The 18,394-nt window shown below is 36.4% G+C and overlaps 1 protein-coding gene across 3 annotated transcripts in view; it reads left to right on the top strand.

Moving 5' to 3' along the window:
• The window catches only part of LOC306855840 (rho GTPase-activating protein 42-like), a 24,288-nt gene extending 5,894 nt beyond the window's left edge, over window positions 1-18,394 (top strand). The window contains exons 4-25 of one of the 3 annotated variants that reach the window (XR_013782962.1): window positions 3,109-3,180; window positions 6,291-6,392; window positions 6,497-6,607; window positions 6,879-6,983; window positions 7,188-7,317; window positions 7,709-7,809; window positions 7,894-8,003; window positions 9,553-9,631; window positions 10,158-10,197; window positions 10,351-10,413; window positions 10,893-10,967; window positions 11,113-11,197; window positions 11,282-11,340; window positions 11,436-11,541; window positions 11,654-11,813; window positions 13,177-13,339; window positions 13,409-13,804; window positions 15,495-15,651; window positions 15,755-15,814; window positions 16,973-17,052; window positions 17,195-17,358; window positions 17,731-18,381. Coding sequence is in view for 2 of the 3 variants with exons in the window: in XM_079394754.1 (XP_079250880.1) it covers window positions 3,109-3,180; window positions 6,291-6,392; window positions 6,497-6,607; window positions 6,879-6,983; window positions 7,188-7,317; window positions 7,709-7,809; window positions 7,894-8,003; window positions 8,153-8,212; window positions 9,553-9,631; window positions 10,158-10,197; window positions 10,351-10,413; window positions 10,893-10,967; window positions 11,113-11,197; window positions 11,282-11,340; window positions 11,436-11,541; window positions 11,654-11,813; window positions 13,177-13,339; window positions 13,409-13,804; window positions 15,495-15,651; window positions 15,755-15,814; window positions 16,973-17,052; window positions 17,195-17,283 (2,403 nt within the window). In the remaining variant the exon portion in view is untranslated. Of the gene's footprint in view, window positions 1-3,108; window positions 3,181-6,290; window positions 6,393-6,496; window positions 6,608-6,878; window positions 6,984-7,187; window positions 7,318-7,708; window positions 7,810-7,893; window positions 8,004-8,152; window positions 8,213-9,552; window positions 9,632-10,157; window positions 10,198-10,350; window positions 10,414-10,892; window positions 10,968-11,112; window positions 11,198-11,281; window positions 11,341-11,435; window positions 11,542-11,653; window positions 11,814-13,176; window positions 13,340-13,408; window positions 13,805-15,494; window positions 15,652-15,754; window positions 15,815-16,972; window positions 17,053-17,194 lie in introns of all 3 variants that reach the window. The other 2 variants (XM_079394754.1, XM_079394755.1) reach the window with 2 other exon arrangements.

The following is an 18,394-nucleotide window of genomic DNA, read 5'->3' as shown; positions in this document are numbered from 1 at the left end:
TTCAGATTTGCCTATAAACAGTTTTTTCTGATGTTTTCTTGTTAATATTGTTTTAATTGGTGATCAGTTTTATTGGTTTGTCCATTTTTGTCAGTTATACTTGTTCCATTCCATTTTGTTAGTTTTGTAATATACCTTTAATTAAGAAACCCTGGTCTTTAATGACATCATCTTCCAGGAAGTGACATCAGTGATCAGTGGCTAGCAACAACCCAAATATTCTGATGTTTTGTGGTGTTAGTTGGGTTGATTTACTCTTCAATAGAGTTGTAAAGGAAATGACCCTAAAAGTGGATTACATTCAAAATGTGTCAGTACCCAAAGGAAAAACTATTCGGTTTGAATTGGAAACACTTGATTTGTGCAAGAGGACATGAAATATGTTGCATTTGCTCAGACAGCCCCAGTCTGCAAGCATCCAGGCTGCAGTTTCGGTCCCATCCATTGTTCACTGGAGAAAGGAGAGTGGATCAGCGGAGCTGTGTGAAGAGCCTCAGGGGAAGAATTACCCAGCAGCCTCTTACAGTTTCTTTACTTCCTGCAGACCGTGGCCGTGTTACGCTTCAGTCTCACAGGCTCCTGCGCTGGGCCTCTCAGGATGACAAACACCTCCGTCAAGCTGAGAAAGTCCCCAAGGGCCTTTTAATTCATAGACGGACAATAACAGAGCCAAAGGGTGAAAAACTCCCAGTAAATGCATTGCCCTACCACAGGGGTGCAGATGTTACTGGAGCATGGTGCCGAGACGGTCAGGTCTAGAGGCTGTGTCTCACGTAACGGTGAATCATTATGTAAACACAACTGTAGTAGTGTTTTATTGAACTTCTGCCATTGTGTTCTGCCAGATTAGTAGACGCTCTTATATCCAGAGGTACTTTCATCTTAGGCGCACTGCCAACATGCTCTAATTTAAGTGGGAGGCATTTTCCCACATGATGGATTGGACTGATGTAAGACGTGAGTTTCCTCTCTGGCTAAAAAGGGCCATGGGAAGTTTTGACGGGAGAAACTCTTGAGCAAACAGAGCGACTGTCTGCACTCGGCGCTCTGCTGTATCTGAAGTGCTGAAAGGCCTCTTGCTTTAATGAGATGAGTGCTTATTGTTGACTTCAGTTTAGTTCAACAAGTGGGTCAATGACGTGATGCTTTTTGATGAATTTATTGAGAAATGCATTACAAATGCAGTTCATGCATGCGTTAACTTGAATACACCTCAGCTATTATGAATGTTTTTACAGTTCTGCATTGAAACATATTTTGATTATTTTGGGGAGACATAAATTGTCAGGTGATGCAACTGTCATGGAAAAAAAAAGAGGAAAAAAAATTATTTGTAAAGTAGTTTGCTGTAATTTATTATAATCAGTAGTAGTATTTGTATTATTTAAAATATTTTAACAGAAATGCTTCACTGCTTATTAATATTGTAAAACCTTTGTCTGCCAAATTAAAGTAATGGTGTTGTGTGACCAACATGTAGAGACATAAAACAGGAAATTATATAATATAGGGGCCCCTGCCGACCCTCGTGACTGTGTGTCAAGGTCAATTAATTTTTGAAAATATTAGATCATTTGGCACGTTTATGACAAGACAAGGTTAGTTCAGGTTTTGAAATATCATGTGGTGCGACTCCCCAAAAAATCTATTCATATAATTCTTGATATTTATGAAACAAACAAACAAACACTTTTACATTTGAAAAAATAAATTAAAAACATTTTTGAAAATAATAAAGATATGTATGATCACATTTGCAAGGAAAATGTTATTGCTTTTACTTGAAGGTTACACCACGTGACACATTTAATTTATTTATTTGAAAATGGTATAAACATTTTTCAAAACCATACAAAAGTCCATTTCTAAGAACTTTGCAAATGTAAGTGGATTTTTAAAAGGTTTTCCCTTTTCTTTATTGTGGCCACTCTTATATGTCCCATGTGCAGCTCTTCTGTCTGATGCTTATAAGCCTGTCATGGATGTTTGTGTAAGACAAGCTTGTTTGACTTGTTTAAAAAGTTTGAAATGAAAGTTCAGCATTTTATGTATAACATATATGCGGTAAACAGAACTGAAATTTATTATAAATATGCTGTTGGTTTACACTATAGGGAAAGACTGAGCTGTGCACCATGAGCCGAACAGGAAATGCACTCATATCTTAAAAATGAAGTTGTCACTTACATCCTTTCAAAGCTTATAGCATACATCTGGACTTGTTTGGAATCTGTACATTTCTATTATTTGCAAGTGCAAATTCCATTAATGTTGATGTGGGTGGATGGAGCCTGTAGAGATGGATGGTCAGTGCTGCCGCCGGCTGAGCAAAGGCAAGCATGTGGAACTTATTTTGACCAGTTCTCCAACGAGACATGAAGTCCTCGGTGCTGTGCCTGGGAAAGTGTATAAAAGGAACTAGTGTATGTAATTGTGTGTTTTTCCAATCGGAGTGCCTACATGAAAATGGTACTAATTATAGTGCCGTTATTTTACAGTAAATAAAAGTAATTCCCTCGGATACCTTCACGCACTGTGCCGGCTGTTAACTATTAATAGACTGTGATGTCAAAGAGTTCACACATTAAGAGAACCACATTGTTCAGTGTGGTTTTTAACACCACAGACTGTAAAATGGGTGAATTTTAAATACTTTCGCCACTTTGGTTTAAGGATATGTTGCCGTTTTTAATCACGTTATAACTTCTTGCTTGAAATTAGAAATTAGAAATACTTAGTGTTTCTTATTTTTTTTCTTCATTTAATAAAAAAAAAGACATCTAAAGTTTATTCATTCATTTATTTATTTTTTAAATTTTGTCAGTATCACTTTCCATCCTTTTTCCATCTAGACTTTTTAATGTAGGTTACTGAAATTCTCATCTTTTTTATTCATATTAAATCTTGTACTAATGAATACAGGTAGAATGAACGGCTCTTTTAGACCATCTCAAGGCTGTTAAGTACAAAGCGAACATTTCTCTCAAGGACTACTGATTATTTTGTAATGTTTTATTATATAGTTAAAGGTTTTTGATAGATGACGCATTAGTGTTGGTTTGTCATACCTGACTATTTGAAGTTTTTGATGATTTTTCTTTTATTTAGATACAGAATGCTGACGATGTCTTGATCACACCGCTGGAGAAGTTTCGCAAAGAGCAGATTGGAGCGGCCAAAGTAAGTTGTTAAACCCCATTGTGAGTTAATGTACTACATGTCAGTGGAAAGTGCTGTGACAGGATCCTATATGGCCAATATAGGTCTGTGAAACCCTGCAGGAAGGGGGGAAATTGCAAACACCTGTTAAAGACAAGCGCAGTCAAATTATAGCCAGATACTGTAATGCCACATTGATCAACATGAAATGGCATAATGAGCGCTGTGCTAGAGGGCACGTTTATTACCAGACTCTGGTTAAAGCATTAATCTTTCTTGGAGATTAGCTTGTTGTGCTGCATGGGAGCCCTGGTGATCTGCGAATATGACCCCTCCAGCCGTCTTAGAAGGGCTGGAGCGCTGCTTGTTGAGCTCAAGGATCCAGAGCCAAAACTCTTGATGCCTTATTTGGGCGTTTTGGCCCAATGATCTTAAGCGAGAGCTGCGAAGGAACTCGCTCAACTTAGACATTGAGACATGATAGAGGCCAAAGGGAATGGCAGTCCGGCTGTTCAACCTCCCACAGATGTGTGCACATATTCAAACCAAAACAATGTCACACACAATGTATTCCCGACTTAAGATATGTAAATATTAGGTCAGAATTGGAACAAACAGCTGAATGATAACTAGATATCAGAATATTTAGAATATCTATATATTTATTAATAATATTTACATTGAGTTTTTATTATTTGGAAAGAAGTCTCATACTGTATAAGGCTGTAAAAGGCTGTATTTATTTGATTTAAAAAATATAGTAATATTGTGGCATATTATATTTTAAAATAACTGTTTTCTGCTTGAATACAGATTTTAAAATGTAATTTAATCTTATGGCAAAATTGAATTTTCAGCATCATTACTCCAGTATTCAGTGTCACATGATCCTTTAGAAATCATTCTACTATGCTGATTTGCTGCTCAAGAAACATTTATTATTAATAATAATATTGAAAATAGTTGTGCAGCTTAATATTTTTGTGGAAACCATGGCAAGATTTGAGTAAAAAGTTTAAAAGTACAGAAATGATTTGACATAAAAAACTAACATTATAAATGTCTTTATTGACACTTTTGATCAATTTAATTAAAGCTTAAAGCTTTTATGTAGAATGCATTATAAAGGGTTATTGCATGGTATAATGCATTATAGTTATTTATATTGTGTGTTGTAATACATTAAATCTTGTCATAAATAATTACAATTGAATTTAAAAGGCAGGTCACACTTTAAGGTCCAATTCTCACTAATAACAAACCATGAACTACGACTTTTGCTTCTATAAACTCCTAATTTGCTGCTTATTATTAATAATTAGTAATGTAGTTGTATTGGGTAGGATTAGGAATGTAGAATATGGTCATGAACAATAACGTATTAGTTATTATAAGTACTACTAAACAGCCAATATGCTAGTAATATGCATGCTAATAAGCAACTAGTTAATAGTGAGAATAGGTCGCTATACTAAACTGTCACCAAAATGCATTGTGTACAATGAATTAATTAGTGTTATAATGTATTAACCGTGATTACAATTATTCATGAGATTGTACAATGCATTATATGGTGCATTACATGCATAATTAATGCATTAAAACTACTTTTATAATGAATCATACATAAGGGCTTTGAGCAAAGTGTTACCAGATCCACTTAAAAAAATGTTTGACTACCTCTGCTATGATACTTTTGGAAGTGTTTCTTTCGAGCACAGATAATATTTTTCTTTAAAAATTCTCAGTAAACACGTCTTTTTAAAGTCCTTAAACAGAAAGCATGCATTCCTAAAGAGAGTGATGTCATTGCTAGCCAGCAGATGGGCCTATAAACTGGACTAAGCATGTCAAAAATGAGATTCCTTCAGTTTGTTGTTTGGCCAATCCAGTCTGTGGTTTCGACGGTGACGGCGTGTCCATTATAGGGTCATGGGAAAGGTTGGGCTGATGTCAAACAGGAAAAACAAACAGCTCCAAACTGGTTTCAGTAAAAAAAAAAAGATTCTCATTGTTGGAGGTCTACAGCGTATAAGTGCTTGGTCCAACGTTAAATAGGTGCTATCATTGCAGGCACAGGAAGTTGGGGGGCTTTTCTACTGTAAACATCTTTACTCAGCCTCATTTAGAGCCATAGGATGTCTCATAGAATTGAAAATACGCACTGTGTTTGTTGTTTTATCTGTGGTTACATAGGTACTCAGGATCATCAGCTCTATCACACTCATCACTGATGGTACCTCAGTGACTAAGAAAGCATGTGTATGCCACACATGACCTGAAGTGACACTCTACTTCTGTTCAGCTGAGCTGTTGAGTCACTCATTTAGTTCCTTGTTCCCTGTGTTTGCTGGTTCATACTAGATTGTCAAATTATCTACAATAAATTGTTGTTCAGCTTCATAATTTCTACTTAAGAATTCCTGTCCTGTTAAAAATATATGATGCAGATAAGTTTGTTGTGCTTGGTGACTGTATGTTTTTCTCCACAAATTTTTTTTGGGTGTAAATCTGTGAAATTTGATGGAATGGATTTAATATGGTGAATTATTTTAAAATCAGCTGTGCAGAATCTGCATCCAAAACAGAAATCTACACAGAAATGTTTCAAATTGTTTCAATTATAATAAAGAAATCAAAAACAAACATGTTGGTTATGGGGATAAGGAGAATATTATTTAAATAATATTTATTTAGTATATTAAATGTTTAAATATATGTAAAATAAATAATGTTTAGTAAAATATATGATGTAAATAATTTATTATTTAATAATGAATATATATATATATATATATATATATATATATATATATATATATATATATATATATAAAATTTGAAATTTGGCAGAAATCTGTAGGCCAGGTTTTCAGCTGAATATTAAATGTAAACTTGAATTCAGGTTACTGGGAAGTCAAATGTGAGTCTGCCATCTACTGGTTATGGTTGCTGTTGAATGAAAATAAACAAATTAAAACTTTCCTACTGTTTTCATGAGACTCTTATATGGTGTTTAAGTTTTGTTAAGTCTAACGTTTTATATAACATCTCATCTCTAGCCATTTATCATCATAATTACAGTGCAGGAAATTCCAACTCATGTCACCTTTTCTTTTTCTTTTTTGAAGGAAGGGAAGAAGAAATTTGACAAGGAGACAGAGAAGTATTACACAGTTTTGGAGAAGCATTTAAGCCTGTCTTCAAGAAAGAAAGAATCACTTTTGCAGGAGGTAACTTGAATGTTCATTTATTGATATAAAATATCCAGAACACACAAAATTATTTTCAGATGATTTCTTATACCTTCACTGAATGCTTTGATTATACTTTATAGGCAGACACCCAACTAAATAAGGAAAGACAGATTTTCTATGACGCTTCCCTGGAATATGTTTTCAAAATCCAAGAAGTACAAGAAAGGAAAAAGTTTGAGTTTGTTGAGCCAGTAAGACACACCTATTTCCACTTCTGCAGTACTATGAATGCAACTTTTGTTTGGGGAGATGAGAAATACGAGAGAAAATTGCTACAGTGCTTTTTAATCTATTGCATCTTGTAACATCAGCAGTGTTGTTTCTCTGGAGCACATGCCTATCAGAAAAAAAATGATGATAATAGCCACATCCTGCAGCTCTATCATCCTCTGAATGTACTGCATGATTATGAGTGTTATTGCTTTTATACAACTGTTCAAACTATCACTGACTTTCTCACAGCTGCTGGCCTTCCTCCAGGGATTATTCACCTTCTACCATGAGGGTTACGAACTGGCACATGAATTTGAGCCATATAAGCAACAGCTACAGTTCAACCTCCAGAATGTAAGAGCTTTCAGATAACGTTACCTGTCATATCGGTCTGACAGTAAGCCAATAAAAACATTGTTTGTATAAAGCCATTTTGTAGTGCTAAACGTATCATAAAATTGTTGATTGTGTGAATCTGTTGTGTGCTGTATATTAGAAAATCCAGTATTTATTTATTGTACTTTGGAGTCCAGTGATGTTTTGATGTTCCCTCTGAAGACAAGAAATAATTTCGAGAGCACAAGACAGGAAGTGGAGAATTTGATGAGAAGGATAAGGTCTGCAGAGCAGGACTTTAAAGCTCCAGGACAGTGGACCATGGAGGGCTTCCTTTATGTGCAGGAGAAGCGTGAGTATTACCCGGATGGGGATGTCCAGGTCACAACTAATAATAAAATCCTATATTTAAATATTTTGATATAGCTTTTTTATTAATAAATTAAGAAAATAAGGATTTTTTAAAAACATTTTTATAATGTTTTTTGACATTATGCTCTTTATTTGACTAAAATGCCATAATGAACAGTAATATTGTGAAATATTATCACAATTTAAAATAAATGCTTTCTGTTTCAATATATTTCAAATGTAATTTATTCCTGTGAAGGCAAAGCTAAATTTTCAGCAGCCAATACTCATGTCTTTAATGTCATTAATTTGTAACAGATCGGTAATATATATAAATTCTTGTTCACTGGAACAATTCATATGCACTAATGATAACCTGTTTTCTGTTGAAGGACCCTTGGGGTGCACATGGAGTCGACATTATTGCACGTATGAGAAAGGGACCAAAATGTTTACGATGAGCAACTCTGAATTCAAGTCTGGAGGCAAACAGGTATTAAATGTTCAGTATTTAAATGCTATTAAATGCTTAATTTCTCATGCCATATTAAGATACATTTTGTTTTGTCTTGTCTAGAATGGACTGATCATGAGTCCTCCTGAGATGTTTAAGCTAAAGTCCTGCATCAGACGGAGGACTGACTCTATTGACAAGCGATTCTGCTTTGACATTGAGGTGGTAGAAAGGTGCGATCACATAATGGCACGCATGACATTGAGAGAAATTTGAGAGCTGCAGGAGACGAGAGTTATGTTTTGTTTAGTTCTTTCTTCAGTCTGTCATTTTCAATACTCTCCTTCCTTCCATTTCTTCTTTTCTCTCCTCATAACTGAAGAGGTATCCCCTGTGAAGGGCTTCTGTTCAATTATCTGCAATGTTTCTATAAAGTCCATCGGTATGTTGCAGTTTTCTCCTAAACTGCTGGCGTGTTCTAATAATAATAAAATCTCTTCTAATAAAACAATCTCCCTTCCCCTAAATGTGAAGCACTTAAGTTACTTTTTAATGCTATATAACAGTGCTCTAAACATACTAAAACATTTTTGTGACATTGCATTGTTTTATCTATCACTATATACAAAAAATATCATCTTAATTTCAATTTAGACATGTTGTTCAATAAGTGAATATGTTCATTAAATAATGGCACTTAAGCTTTTGAGTTATTAAAACTACTGAAAATTTGCTCACCGACCTATCATCTGCAGTGAATGGGTGCCGTCAGTAAGAGAGTTTAAACAATTGATAAAAGCATTACAATAAATCACAAATAATCCACTTGACTCCAGTCCATCAATTAACGTCTTGTGAAGTAAAAAGCTTCCATGTTTGTAAGAAATCCATCAACATGCTTTTAACTTCAAACTGGCTAAAAAGTCCTCTATCCATAATATTGCTTCTTCCAGTGAAGTCATCTCATCTGAATCAGGCAAGAAATATGCACAGATCGACTACAAGCAAAAACAGTTCTAAACAAATATGTTGGTGGATTTTAATGTGAGAAGAGGACTTTTCCACTGGAGGAAGTGTTATTATGAAGGACAGACTCATATTTTGGCCAAAAGTGACGGTTTAAAGTTAAAACATCTTCCTGATGGATTTATTTCTTAGACACACAGCTTTTCACTTCACTAGATGTTAATTGATGTACCGAAGACTTTGGATTACTTGTGGATTATTGTGATTTTATTAGCTGCTTGGACTCTCATTCTGACGGCACCCATTCACTGCAGAGGACAAACTCACCTACATCTTGGATGGCTTGAAGGGGGTAGTAGATTTTCAGCAAATTTTCATTTTTGAGTGAACTATTCCTTTAAATGAGTCAGTTCATAAGAGCCATGGTTTGTTATTCAAACTAGCACTGTGTTAGCACAGATGTGTGTTTGTTTCATTTTTGGTATCTGGCCCTTTAACTCAGTTCATTCAATCAGTCTGCAACCTGGCAGCTCAGATCAAATATGATTTCCTAAGCTGTGGCGGAGTTGGTGAATTGCAGTGAAGGAAAAACGGCTACATAATACTGCTTTCATAACTCTGTTTCCTTTTTGATACACAGCAGCATATGAATTTGGTTTGCAGGCTTTGGAAACATTTCATTATTCGTTGGCATGATGCTTGGAACTTGTTTTCAAAAATCCTGGTTATAAACAGATAAATAAATAAAACAAAATGCAAAATTCTGACACCTTACACTAGTAGTTGAGAGTTAACATTTATCAGTGTGTCCCACAGGCATGGTATCATCACCCTTCAGGCTCTTTCTGAATCCAACCGACGGCTGTGGATGGAGGCCATGGATGGAAAAGAGCCGGTAAGAGCAACCGCCCAGCCTAAATGAGACTCTGCTCTCGGTTTGATTAACATATGTCGGTTGACTGTACAATAATTTTTTTTTTACTTCTTGAAATCCTGATAAGGATTTAGACCACTGACTCCCTTTTTGCATTTTAGACATGTAATTATTGTTACACAGGCTCTTTCAAATCCAGGCAGTGGATAGTGTACACATGGAAAGGAAAAAGATGACAGCTGAGAATTTGCACTTCGCTAATGACTCTATTTTAACTCTCGTGCTGTCAGTTGGAGTTGATTGGCTTAAACTCATTTGACCGTCATTACACTGTTATTATTTAGCTGAGTTTGTGAATTCTTATATGCAAAGGATTATTAGTTCATGTATGTTTACATTGTGAAACTATAAATTGTGTTTTGTATATTCGTCCCTTTAATTTATTTTCTGTAAAAAGATATGGATTATGCAATATAATGTATTAATGTATATGCTTTAAATGGCATTTATCTTTAGTGTGTTATAAACACATGCTGATTTCTTCTAGATTTACACCCTTCCAGCACTTTTGAGCAAGAAAGAGGAAAGTAAGTTTATTCCTCCCATTTATTTAATTGTGATTTAGGTGTATATACAGTGAGATGAAGAGTTTCATTTGGCCATGCGTGTGTTAATTCAGCAGACAAAAATAGTTCACCTGAATTGGCCTTACATTTATAACATACTCTCTGTGTCCACAGCATTCCTAAATGAAGCAGGCTTTAATTTTGTAAGGAAGTGTATAGAGCTTGTGGAAACAAGAGGTAAGTCTCTGCTTCTGACTTGCCTTTTTTTTGTGCAGCATATTATGTATTATGTACATTTATCTGCATGTGTTACATTACCATTCAAAAGTTTAGGGTCAATAAGATATATATTTTTTTATTAAATCTTTTATTCAATAAGGTCAAATTAAATTCAAATAAATGCTATTTTTAAAACAATTATTTAAATCACTGGAGTATTAGATGTTAAAACTTTGCCATCACAGGATTAAATTGCATTTTAACATATATTAATATAAGTTATATGAATATATTAGGTTTTTCACAATATTTATGTTTTTACTGTATTTTGATCAAATAAATGCAGCCTAATTGAGCATTAGAGACTTTTTTCAAAAATCTTACTGACCTCAAACTTCTGAATGGTGGTGTAGGTCTGAACAAAAATATGCCTTTTTTTATTGCTGTAAATTGAATCAGGTATATAAAATAATATATATATATATATTTTTTTTTAGGTATTAACACAATGGGGCTGTACAGAATAGGTGGAGTTAACTCTAAAGTCCAGCGACTGATGACCTCAGTATTTGGTAGGGTAATCTTAACCTTTTTTTCTTACAGAAACTTGTTAAATTTATATACTTGAAGACTTTAAAAAATAGTTTGTCTATTTGAAGTCATTTTTACCAGTTTGAGCCAAATTCCATTTAACACAAGTTCATTTGACCCTTCCAGCGGCCAAAGCTCCTGCAGATATGGACCTTGAACCAGACACCTGGGATAACAAGACAATCACCAGCGGCCTGAAGAATTACCTCAGGTTTATAAATAATCCCCACAATCTTTCATTTCTTAAAATGGCATGTTATCAAGGAAAAACAGGAAGTCATTCTGTTCCCTTCAGGTGTCTGGCAGAACCCCTCATGACTTACAGACTCCACAAAGACTTCATCATGGCAGTCAGTGAGTTCTAGCATGTTCTTTGCTCTTTGAACTCCTCATCATGTCCATATGTGACTGACTTATTTAATAATGGGTTGTTGTTGTTTTTTCTCTAGAGTCTGATGATCAGAACTACAGGGTCTGCGCTGTTCATGCCCTCGTCCACAAGCTCCCCGACAAGAATAAAGAGATGCTGGATATTCTGATAAAACATCTACATGTGTACGTCACTGATTCCTCAAGAAGAAACTGCACGTCTAGTACATTTGTTCATGAGTGCACTTTAAATTCCACATGGTGATGCTAACCAGGGTGTTTGTGCTGTTTTTGGCAGGGTTTCCACACATAGTGAGAAGAATCTGATGACTGTGTCTAACCTGGGTGTGATTTTTGGCCCAACACTCATGCGCTCTCAAGAAGAGACAGTTGCTGCCATGATGAACATCAAGTTTCAGAATATTGTGGTGGAGATCCTCATAGAAAACTACGACAAGGTGATTGTTTAAACAAGCAATGATTTTTTAATGGAAAGCATGCCGATAGAGGAACAAATTATTAAATAAAGGATGAAAATTGCTTGTTTGAATACTATGTTTACGCTTACAAAGCTTTTCAACAAGGGTTCCCCAATATTACAATTCATGTCATGGCCAATAACCAAAAAATTGACTATATTACATTTCTATATTAGGATGCCTAATGGTTAGAGAGTCGGACTTGTAACCCAAAGGTCGCGGATTCGAGTCTCAGGTCAGGCAGGGATTGTTGGTGGGGGGAGTGAATAACCAGTGCTCTCTCCACCCTCAATACCACGACTGGGGTGCCCTTGAGCAAGACACCGAACCCCCAACTGCTCCCCGGGCGCCGCAGCATGGGCTGCCCCTTGCTCCGGGTGTGTGCACTTAGGATGGGTTAAATGCAGAGAAAAATAAATAAATTGTTTTCGGGGGCAGATGTGGCCTAATAGATAGAGAGTAGGACTTGTAAACCGAAGATCGTGGGTTCGAGTCTCGGGTCCGGCAGGGATTTTAGGTGTGGGAGTGAATAACCAACACTCTCTCCACCCTCAATACCACGACTGAGGTGAGACCCTTGAGCAAGGCACCGAACCCCCAACTGCTCCCCGGGTGCCGCAGCATTGGATGCCCACTGCTCCGGGTGTATGTTCACTACTGTGTGTACACTTGGATGGGTTAAATGCAGAGCACAAATTACCATAGGGTCACCATACTTGGCCACACACCACTTCCCTTCCCCCTTCCTCCCCTATACTATTTTATTTAAATAAAATAGACACAAAATGCTTAATAATAAAATTAATTATTTTAAATGCTGTAAGAGAATTTAGCCATCATGACATTATAATGGACAGTATACAAAAATAAATATTCCTTTAGAGATTTGTTAAAGATTGCATTTAACATTAACAGTGTTATTAAATTAGTAGTGTTTTAGTTTAAGTGAGCATTAGATGTAAATTAAATGTGAGCAAATGTAAAAAGATAAAACAAATTAAAAATGAAAAATAAATATAGAATTTTTAAGAAATGACTACATTTCAGCAAGGCTGCATTAAATTTGATCAAAAGTGACAGTAAATGATACTTAGAATATTTCAAAAATAAATTTTGTTCTTTTGAACTTTCTATTCATCAAAGAATCCTGAAAAAAAATATATCATGATTTCTGCATTGATAATAATAACAGCAAATCAGCATAATAAAGGATCATGTGACACTGAAGACTGGAGTAATGGCACTGAAAATTCCGTCTTTATAGAGTTTTGCTCGTCTAATGTAGATGTTCTTTGGTTGGATCAAAAACACTCTTAGAACCATTTTGTCTTTTTTTTCTCAGATATTTCATCAAGATCCAGACCCAAATGTCCCTCTTCCACAGCCTCAGTCTCACTCTCAGTCTCGTGCCAGTGCCCGCCGCAGCAAAGCCATCTGCCTGTCCTCAGGGTACCGCAAATCCAGAGGCCTGTACCCTCCCACCCTGTGCCTGGCTGATGCTGACAGTGAGTGTCTCCAAAAACAGACATTGGTCCCTCTATTAGGGTGTCAACCTAACCCCTTCTCTCCATCAGGTGACACGTTCAGCAGCAGTCCGAGTAGTACTCCCATGGGCAGTATGGAGTCTCTCTCGTCTCACTCTTCAGAGCAGAACAGCTGCTCTAAGATGGGCTCCCCGTTACGTACCAAACACAAGGCATCAGGGAGTCTGTGCTGGGCCACTCCATCTCCCTCCTCCAACGGGCCCAAAAGCCGTGCTTGCACCACCAGCCCTGATTCCAGCTCCAAAGAGGACGCTAACAAGACTGATGGAGAATGGGAAGAAGCGCTGAGCACAAGTCCAGGTGATCGAAGCTCTTCGGCTTCAGAGATCCTCCAGAGAACAGTAGGAGAGACACTGGAGGATCATGGAGAAGAACGACAAAGTGTGTCCACCTGCTCTTCTCTCACTTCACTCCACATTTCTGAGGGTAAGAACGAATCCGTTTCGCTGCATTTTTGCACAATGTGGGGTGAATTCACTAAAGACTGTGACACACTAGGCCGGGAATTGGTGAGACAAATCACTCTGATTGGCTGTTCAGTTTAGCAAACTATTGCACAAGACGAAAAGAAAGCGCTACTTTGTTCTATGGTTTGTATATCTACAATCCTACTTTCCCTTTTTGAATGACAAGTATAGACTACTGCCACTTGCTGGTGTGGATAGTTGTTTTCTCACATGCAAGTGCATAAAATACAGTTGTGGTCAGAATTATTGGCACCCTTGGTAAATATGATCAAAGAAGGCTGTGAAAATTAATCCGCATTGTTAATCCTTTTGATCTTTTATTTAAAAAATTAACAAAAATCTGACCTTTCATTGGAGAATAAGAATTTAAAATGGGAGGAAATATCATTATGAAATAAATGTTTTTCTCTAATACACATTGGCCACAATTAACGGCACCCTTTTATTCAATACTTTTTGAAACCTCCATTTGCCAGTTTAACTGCTCTAAATTTTCTCCTATAATGCCTGATGAGGTTAAAGAACACCTGACAAGAGTTCAGAGACCATTCCTTCATCCAGAATCACTCCAGACCCTTCAGATTCACAGCTCCATGTTGGTGCTTCTTCTCTTCAGATCACCTTACTCATTTTCTACAGGGTTCAGGTCAGAGGACTGGAATGGCCATAGCAGAAGCTTGGTTTTGTGCTCAGTGACCCATTTTTGTGTTGTTTTTGAGGTTTGTGTTTGGATTATTGTATGGTTGGAAGATCCAAACATGGTCCATTATAAGATTTCTAACAAACATGGCCCATTATAAGATTTCTAACAGAGTTAGTCACTTATTGATTTTTTTATCTGTAGGTATTTAATAGAATCCATGATGCCATGTGTCTAAACAAGATGTCCAGGACCTCCAGCAGAAATATAGGCCCACAACATCAAAAATACAGCAGTATATTTCATTGTACACATGGGGTACTTTTTTATCCCTGTGTGCACCAAATCCATCTTGAGTGTTTGCTGCTAAAACGCTAATTTTTTTGTTTCATCTGACCATAGAAGCCTGTCCCATTTGAAGTTCCAGTCGTGTCTGAGAACTGAATATGCTGGAGATTGTTTTTGGATGAGCTAGGAGAATTTTTGTGATTTATTTATTTATTTTAAATAAAAGATCAAAAGGACTAATAATGCAGGTTTATTTTCAGAGCCTTCTTTGATCATATTTACCAAGGGTTCCAATAATTCTGACCACGATTGTACATGCTTGTTGGACATTGGCTGTAGTCTTTGCAACTTTTTAGACCAGATGCATTCAATGTGACAACACAGTTGGCTTTTATCGGCTCTAGTTCTTTGATGTCGCTTTGGTGTTTCATGACTTCAAAACACAGCACAAAATCCTGCATTTTATCCATTAACCATCCTCACATTTATACATTTACATTTACAGTTATGCATTTAGCAGATGCTTTTTATCCAAAATGATGTACAATAGAGGAACATAAGCAAGTCGTTACAGACTGGAACCACACAAAACGCTTGTGCAAATAAACAACGGCATCAGCGGATCTCATTCTTCCTGCAGTTTTGCACTTTGTTTCTTCTCGATTGAATAAAGTGTATTTCTGACCATCTTTAACGCGGTAATTTTTTTGGTTTCGCTCAGGTTTCAGAAGCTGTCATGGCTCGATTCAGAGCCTGGTGTCACGCAGTCAGAGAGACAGTCTCAAGTCCCTCCATCTGCCGGAGCTTCCTCCTAAAGAGACGGTGAGATACAGAGCTGACTCCTCAGCCAGCAATGACTACCAGAGACCAGGATCTGTGTAAGCAAAACCTTCTCACTGATCTTCTGTCATAATGAAAAATCAGTTTGTTACATTGATCTCAGTTGATGTATCAACTGTGCCATGCTTTTTCTTCCCCCAGTGTGGCCTCCCGGGCAGCAATCTTTGAGAGTCCTGTGATTTCCCATCCCACAACTGGAAGGTAATGAGTCAGACTAAGACTATTATTACGTTTTAGTTATTCTTATTACATATTTGCAGGCCTAAATGGAATTTTCCATTTTTTCCTCACAGTGTCTAGCTGAGAAAGACAATACAGTTGTGATCAGATGTCATTTATGCTATATTATATCTTACTTCTAAGGTCTGTTCTATGACACTGTTCAAAAGTTTGGGGTCGATAGATTTTAAAAATATTTTTGTATTTGATCAAAAGATTTTTAATATTGCCAACTGTTATTGCAGTTTAGAATAACTTTTCTTTTGAAATATTTTTAAGTAGTTTTTCAGGATTCTTTGAATAGAAAGTTCAAAAGAACAGAATTTATGTGAAATGGACATGTTTTGTAACCTTATAAAAGTTTTTGACACTTTATATTTAATTAAATAAAATGAATATAATTTTGTTTAGCAAAAATTCTCACCCCAAACTTTTGTTCTGTATAGTTCAGACCTTGTTGGTTATTTTGTGCTTTTTCCTACCCTTCTTTCCAAATTATAATATATTAATCACAAAAAATGTGATCAAACTTGATATAAAATGGCTGAGAGTTGGCCACGATTATGAACATAATCGAGTAAATGTGTGTAGAAACTTTTAAATGACAGGCATTCAAATGTTGTGTAATATGACTTGAATTTCTATTTCCTGTACTAGTAGTAGTAGTGACGTATTGTCAAGTATGGTGACCCATACTCGAAATTGGTGCTCTGCGTTTAACCCATCCAAGTGCACACACACAGCAGTGAGTAGTGAACAAATGCACACACACACACACACACACACACACACACACACACACACACACCGTGAACACACACCCGAAGCAGTGGGCAGCCATTTATGCTGCGGCGCCCGGGGAGCAGTTGTGGGTTCGGTGCCTTGCTCAAGGGCACCTCAGTCGTGGTATTGAGGGTGGAGAGAGCGCTGGACATTCACTCCCCCCACCTACAATCCCTGCCGGCCGGGGACTCGAACCCGCAACCTTTCGATTACGAGTCCAATTCTCTAACCATTAGGCCATGACTTCCCGTCGACTTCTACTAAGTACAGACAACAGGGCCAAACGATAAGTGTGTGGTGTTGATGCTGTCAGTGATATTAGTATGTCTTGTTTGTAACTCTCTGGTGTTTTTACAGAGAGGCTAAAGCTTTGTATTCGTGTCATGCGGAGCACAGTCATGAGCTGAGTTTCCCACAGGGGGCGCACTTCTCCAAAGGTAACCACACTGTTTCTGTACTGTTTCTAAGGATAATGATTGAGCAGTACTTTACTTTTCTGTGGAAAATCAGACACATGAAAGGCTCTATAGAATGTTGTGTACTCAGTTCTGCTCTATTTGACTCTTCATGTCCATGCAGTGTATCCGTCAGTGGAGCCTGGCTGGCTCCAAGCGACATATGATGGCAAAACCGGACTCGTCCCCGAGAATTATGTGGCATTCCTCTAATGGCGCCAGAACAGGCAAAAACAAAGTCCATGGCATTCACTTCTGCAAGGAAAGGGATCATTTATATGCCTTACTGTATGTAAATAGTTTTTGCATAACATTATAACCAGATCATTAACTGTTGCATAAGATAAAGTTTATTCAGGATGTAAATATCACCTTTGTCTTAAATGTATTGTAGATTTTATTTCCATCTAGGTACATGCATTTGACTGTATTAACACATTTCTGTATTTATATGTGGCCCTTAATGCTAACGAGCGCTGATATTTCAAAACTGTAGACAAGCTCATAACACTCTGAGCAGTGTTGCGGTACGGCTCTGAAGGAATCTATGGATTTGTATTATACAGAGGGAGCATTAATTAGTGACTATATAAGTAGCAGAAGATTATGTATTGCCCAATGTGCCATTTGTGAAATTCTTGGATGTACGTTTCTTTTCAGTGATGCCAAAAGGTGAATCGTGGTTGGCAGATGCAGGTCATCTTTCATTTGGTGAAATAATTTTCAAAATGCGTTTCCATGCAATTTCAAAAGGTTGTATAGAAAATTGGTACCTCTTAGTAGCAAATGTTTTTAATAAGAACCTTTTTATGTCCTTAACAATTTTCTTACAGATTTAAACAAAATATGTGTTGAATGAACTGACTTTATGAGCCAAATATGTTTCTTATATATTGCAAACTTATTTTATTATACTAATGTACTGTCAGTTTTGTTGCATTTGGTAAAGCGATGTAACTAAAAGTGTTATTTAGATGTTTTAGCTTATACTGAATATATTTGTTGAGTGTAATATACTGGATTTTTTCTTAATGAATTACAATCAAAAAACAACAAAATACTTCTGACAGTGTTCAATTTTGTAAAGTTTGTCTTAGTTGCAATTAGTTCTAGTTTATGCTCACAAAAATGCAGTTATTCAAGTAATGGTTCTGCTGTATTTTATTTTACACTGGTTTAGCATTTCTATATGTTGAAATGGAAAAAAGATGTGTTATACAGACTGTAATACTTATAATTAACATCATTTACAAAGTAATTTAATGTTTGGTCATTTTCTGTTAAACTATTAAAATGTCAGTTTATTTACTGATTGGGTTCCTTT

This window comes from Barbus barbus (genome assembly GCF_936440315.1).
Source record: "Barbus barbus genome assembly, chromosome: 36".
Classification (NCBI taxonomy): Eukaryota; Metazoa; Chordata; class Actinopteri; order Cypriniformes; family Cyprinidae; genus Barbus; species Barbus barbus.
This window is presented reverse-complemented; position numbering and strand designations above follow the sequence as displayed.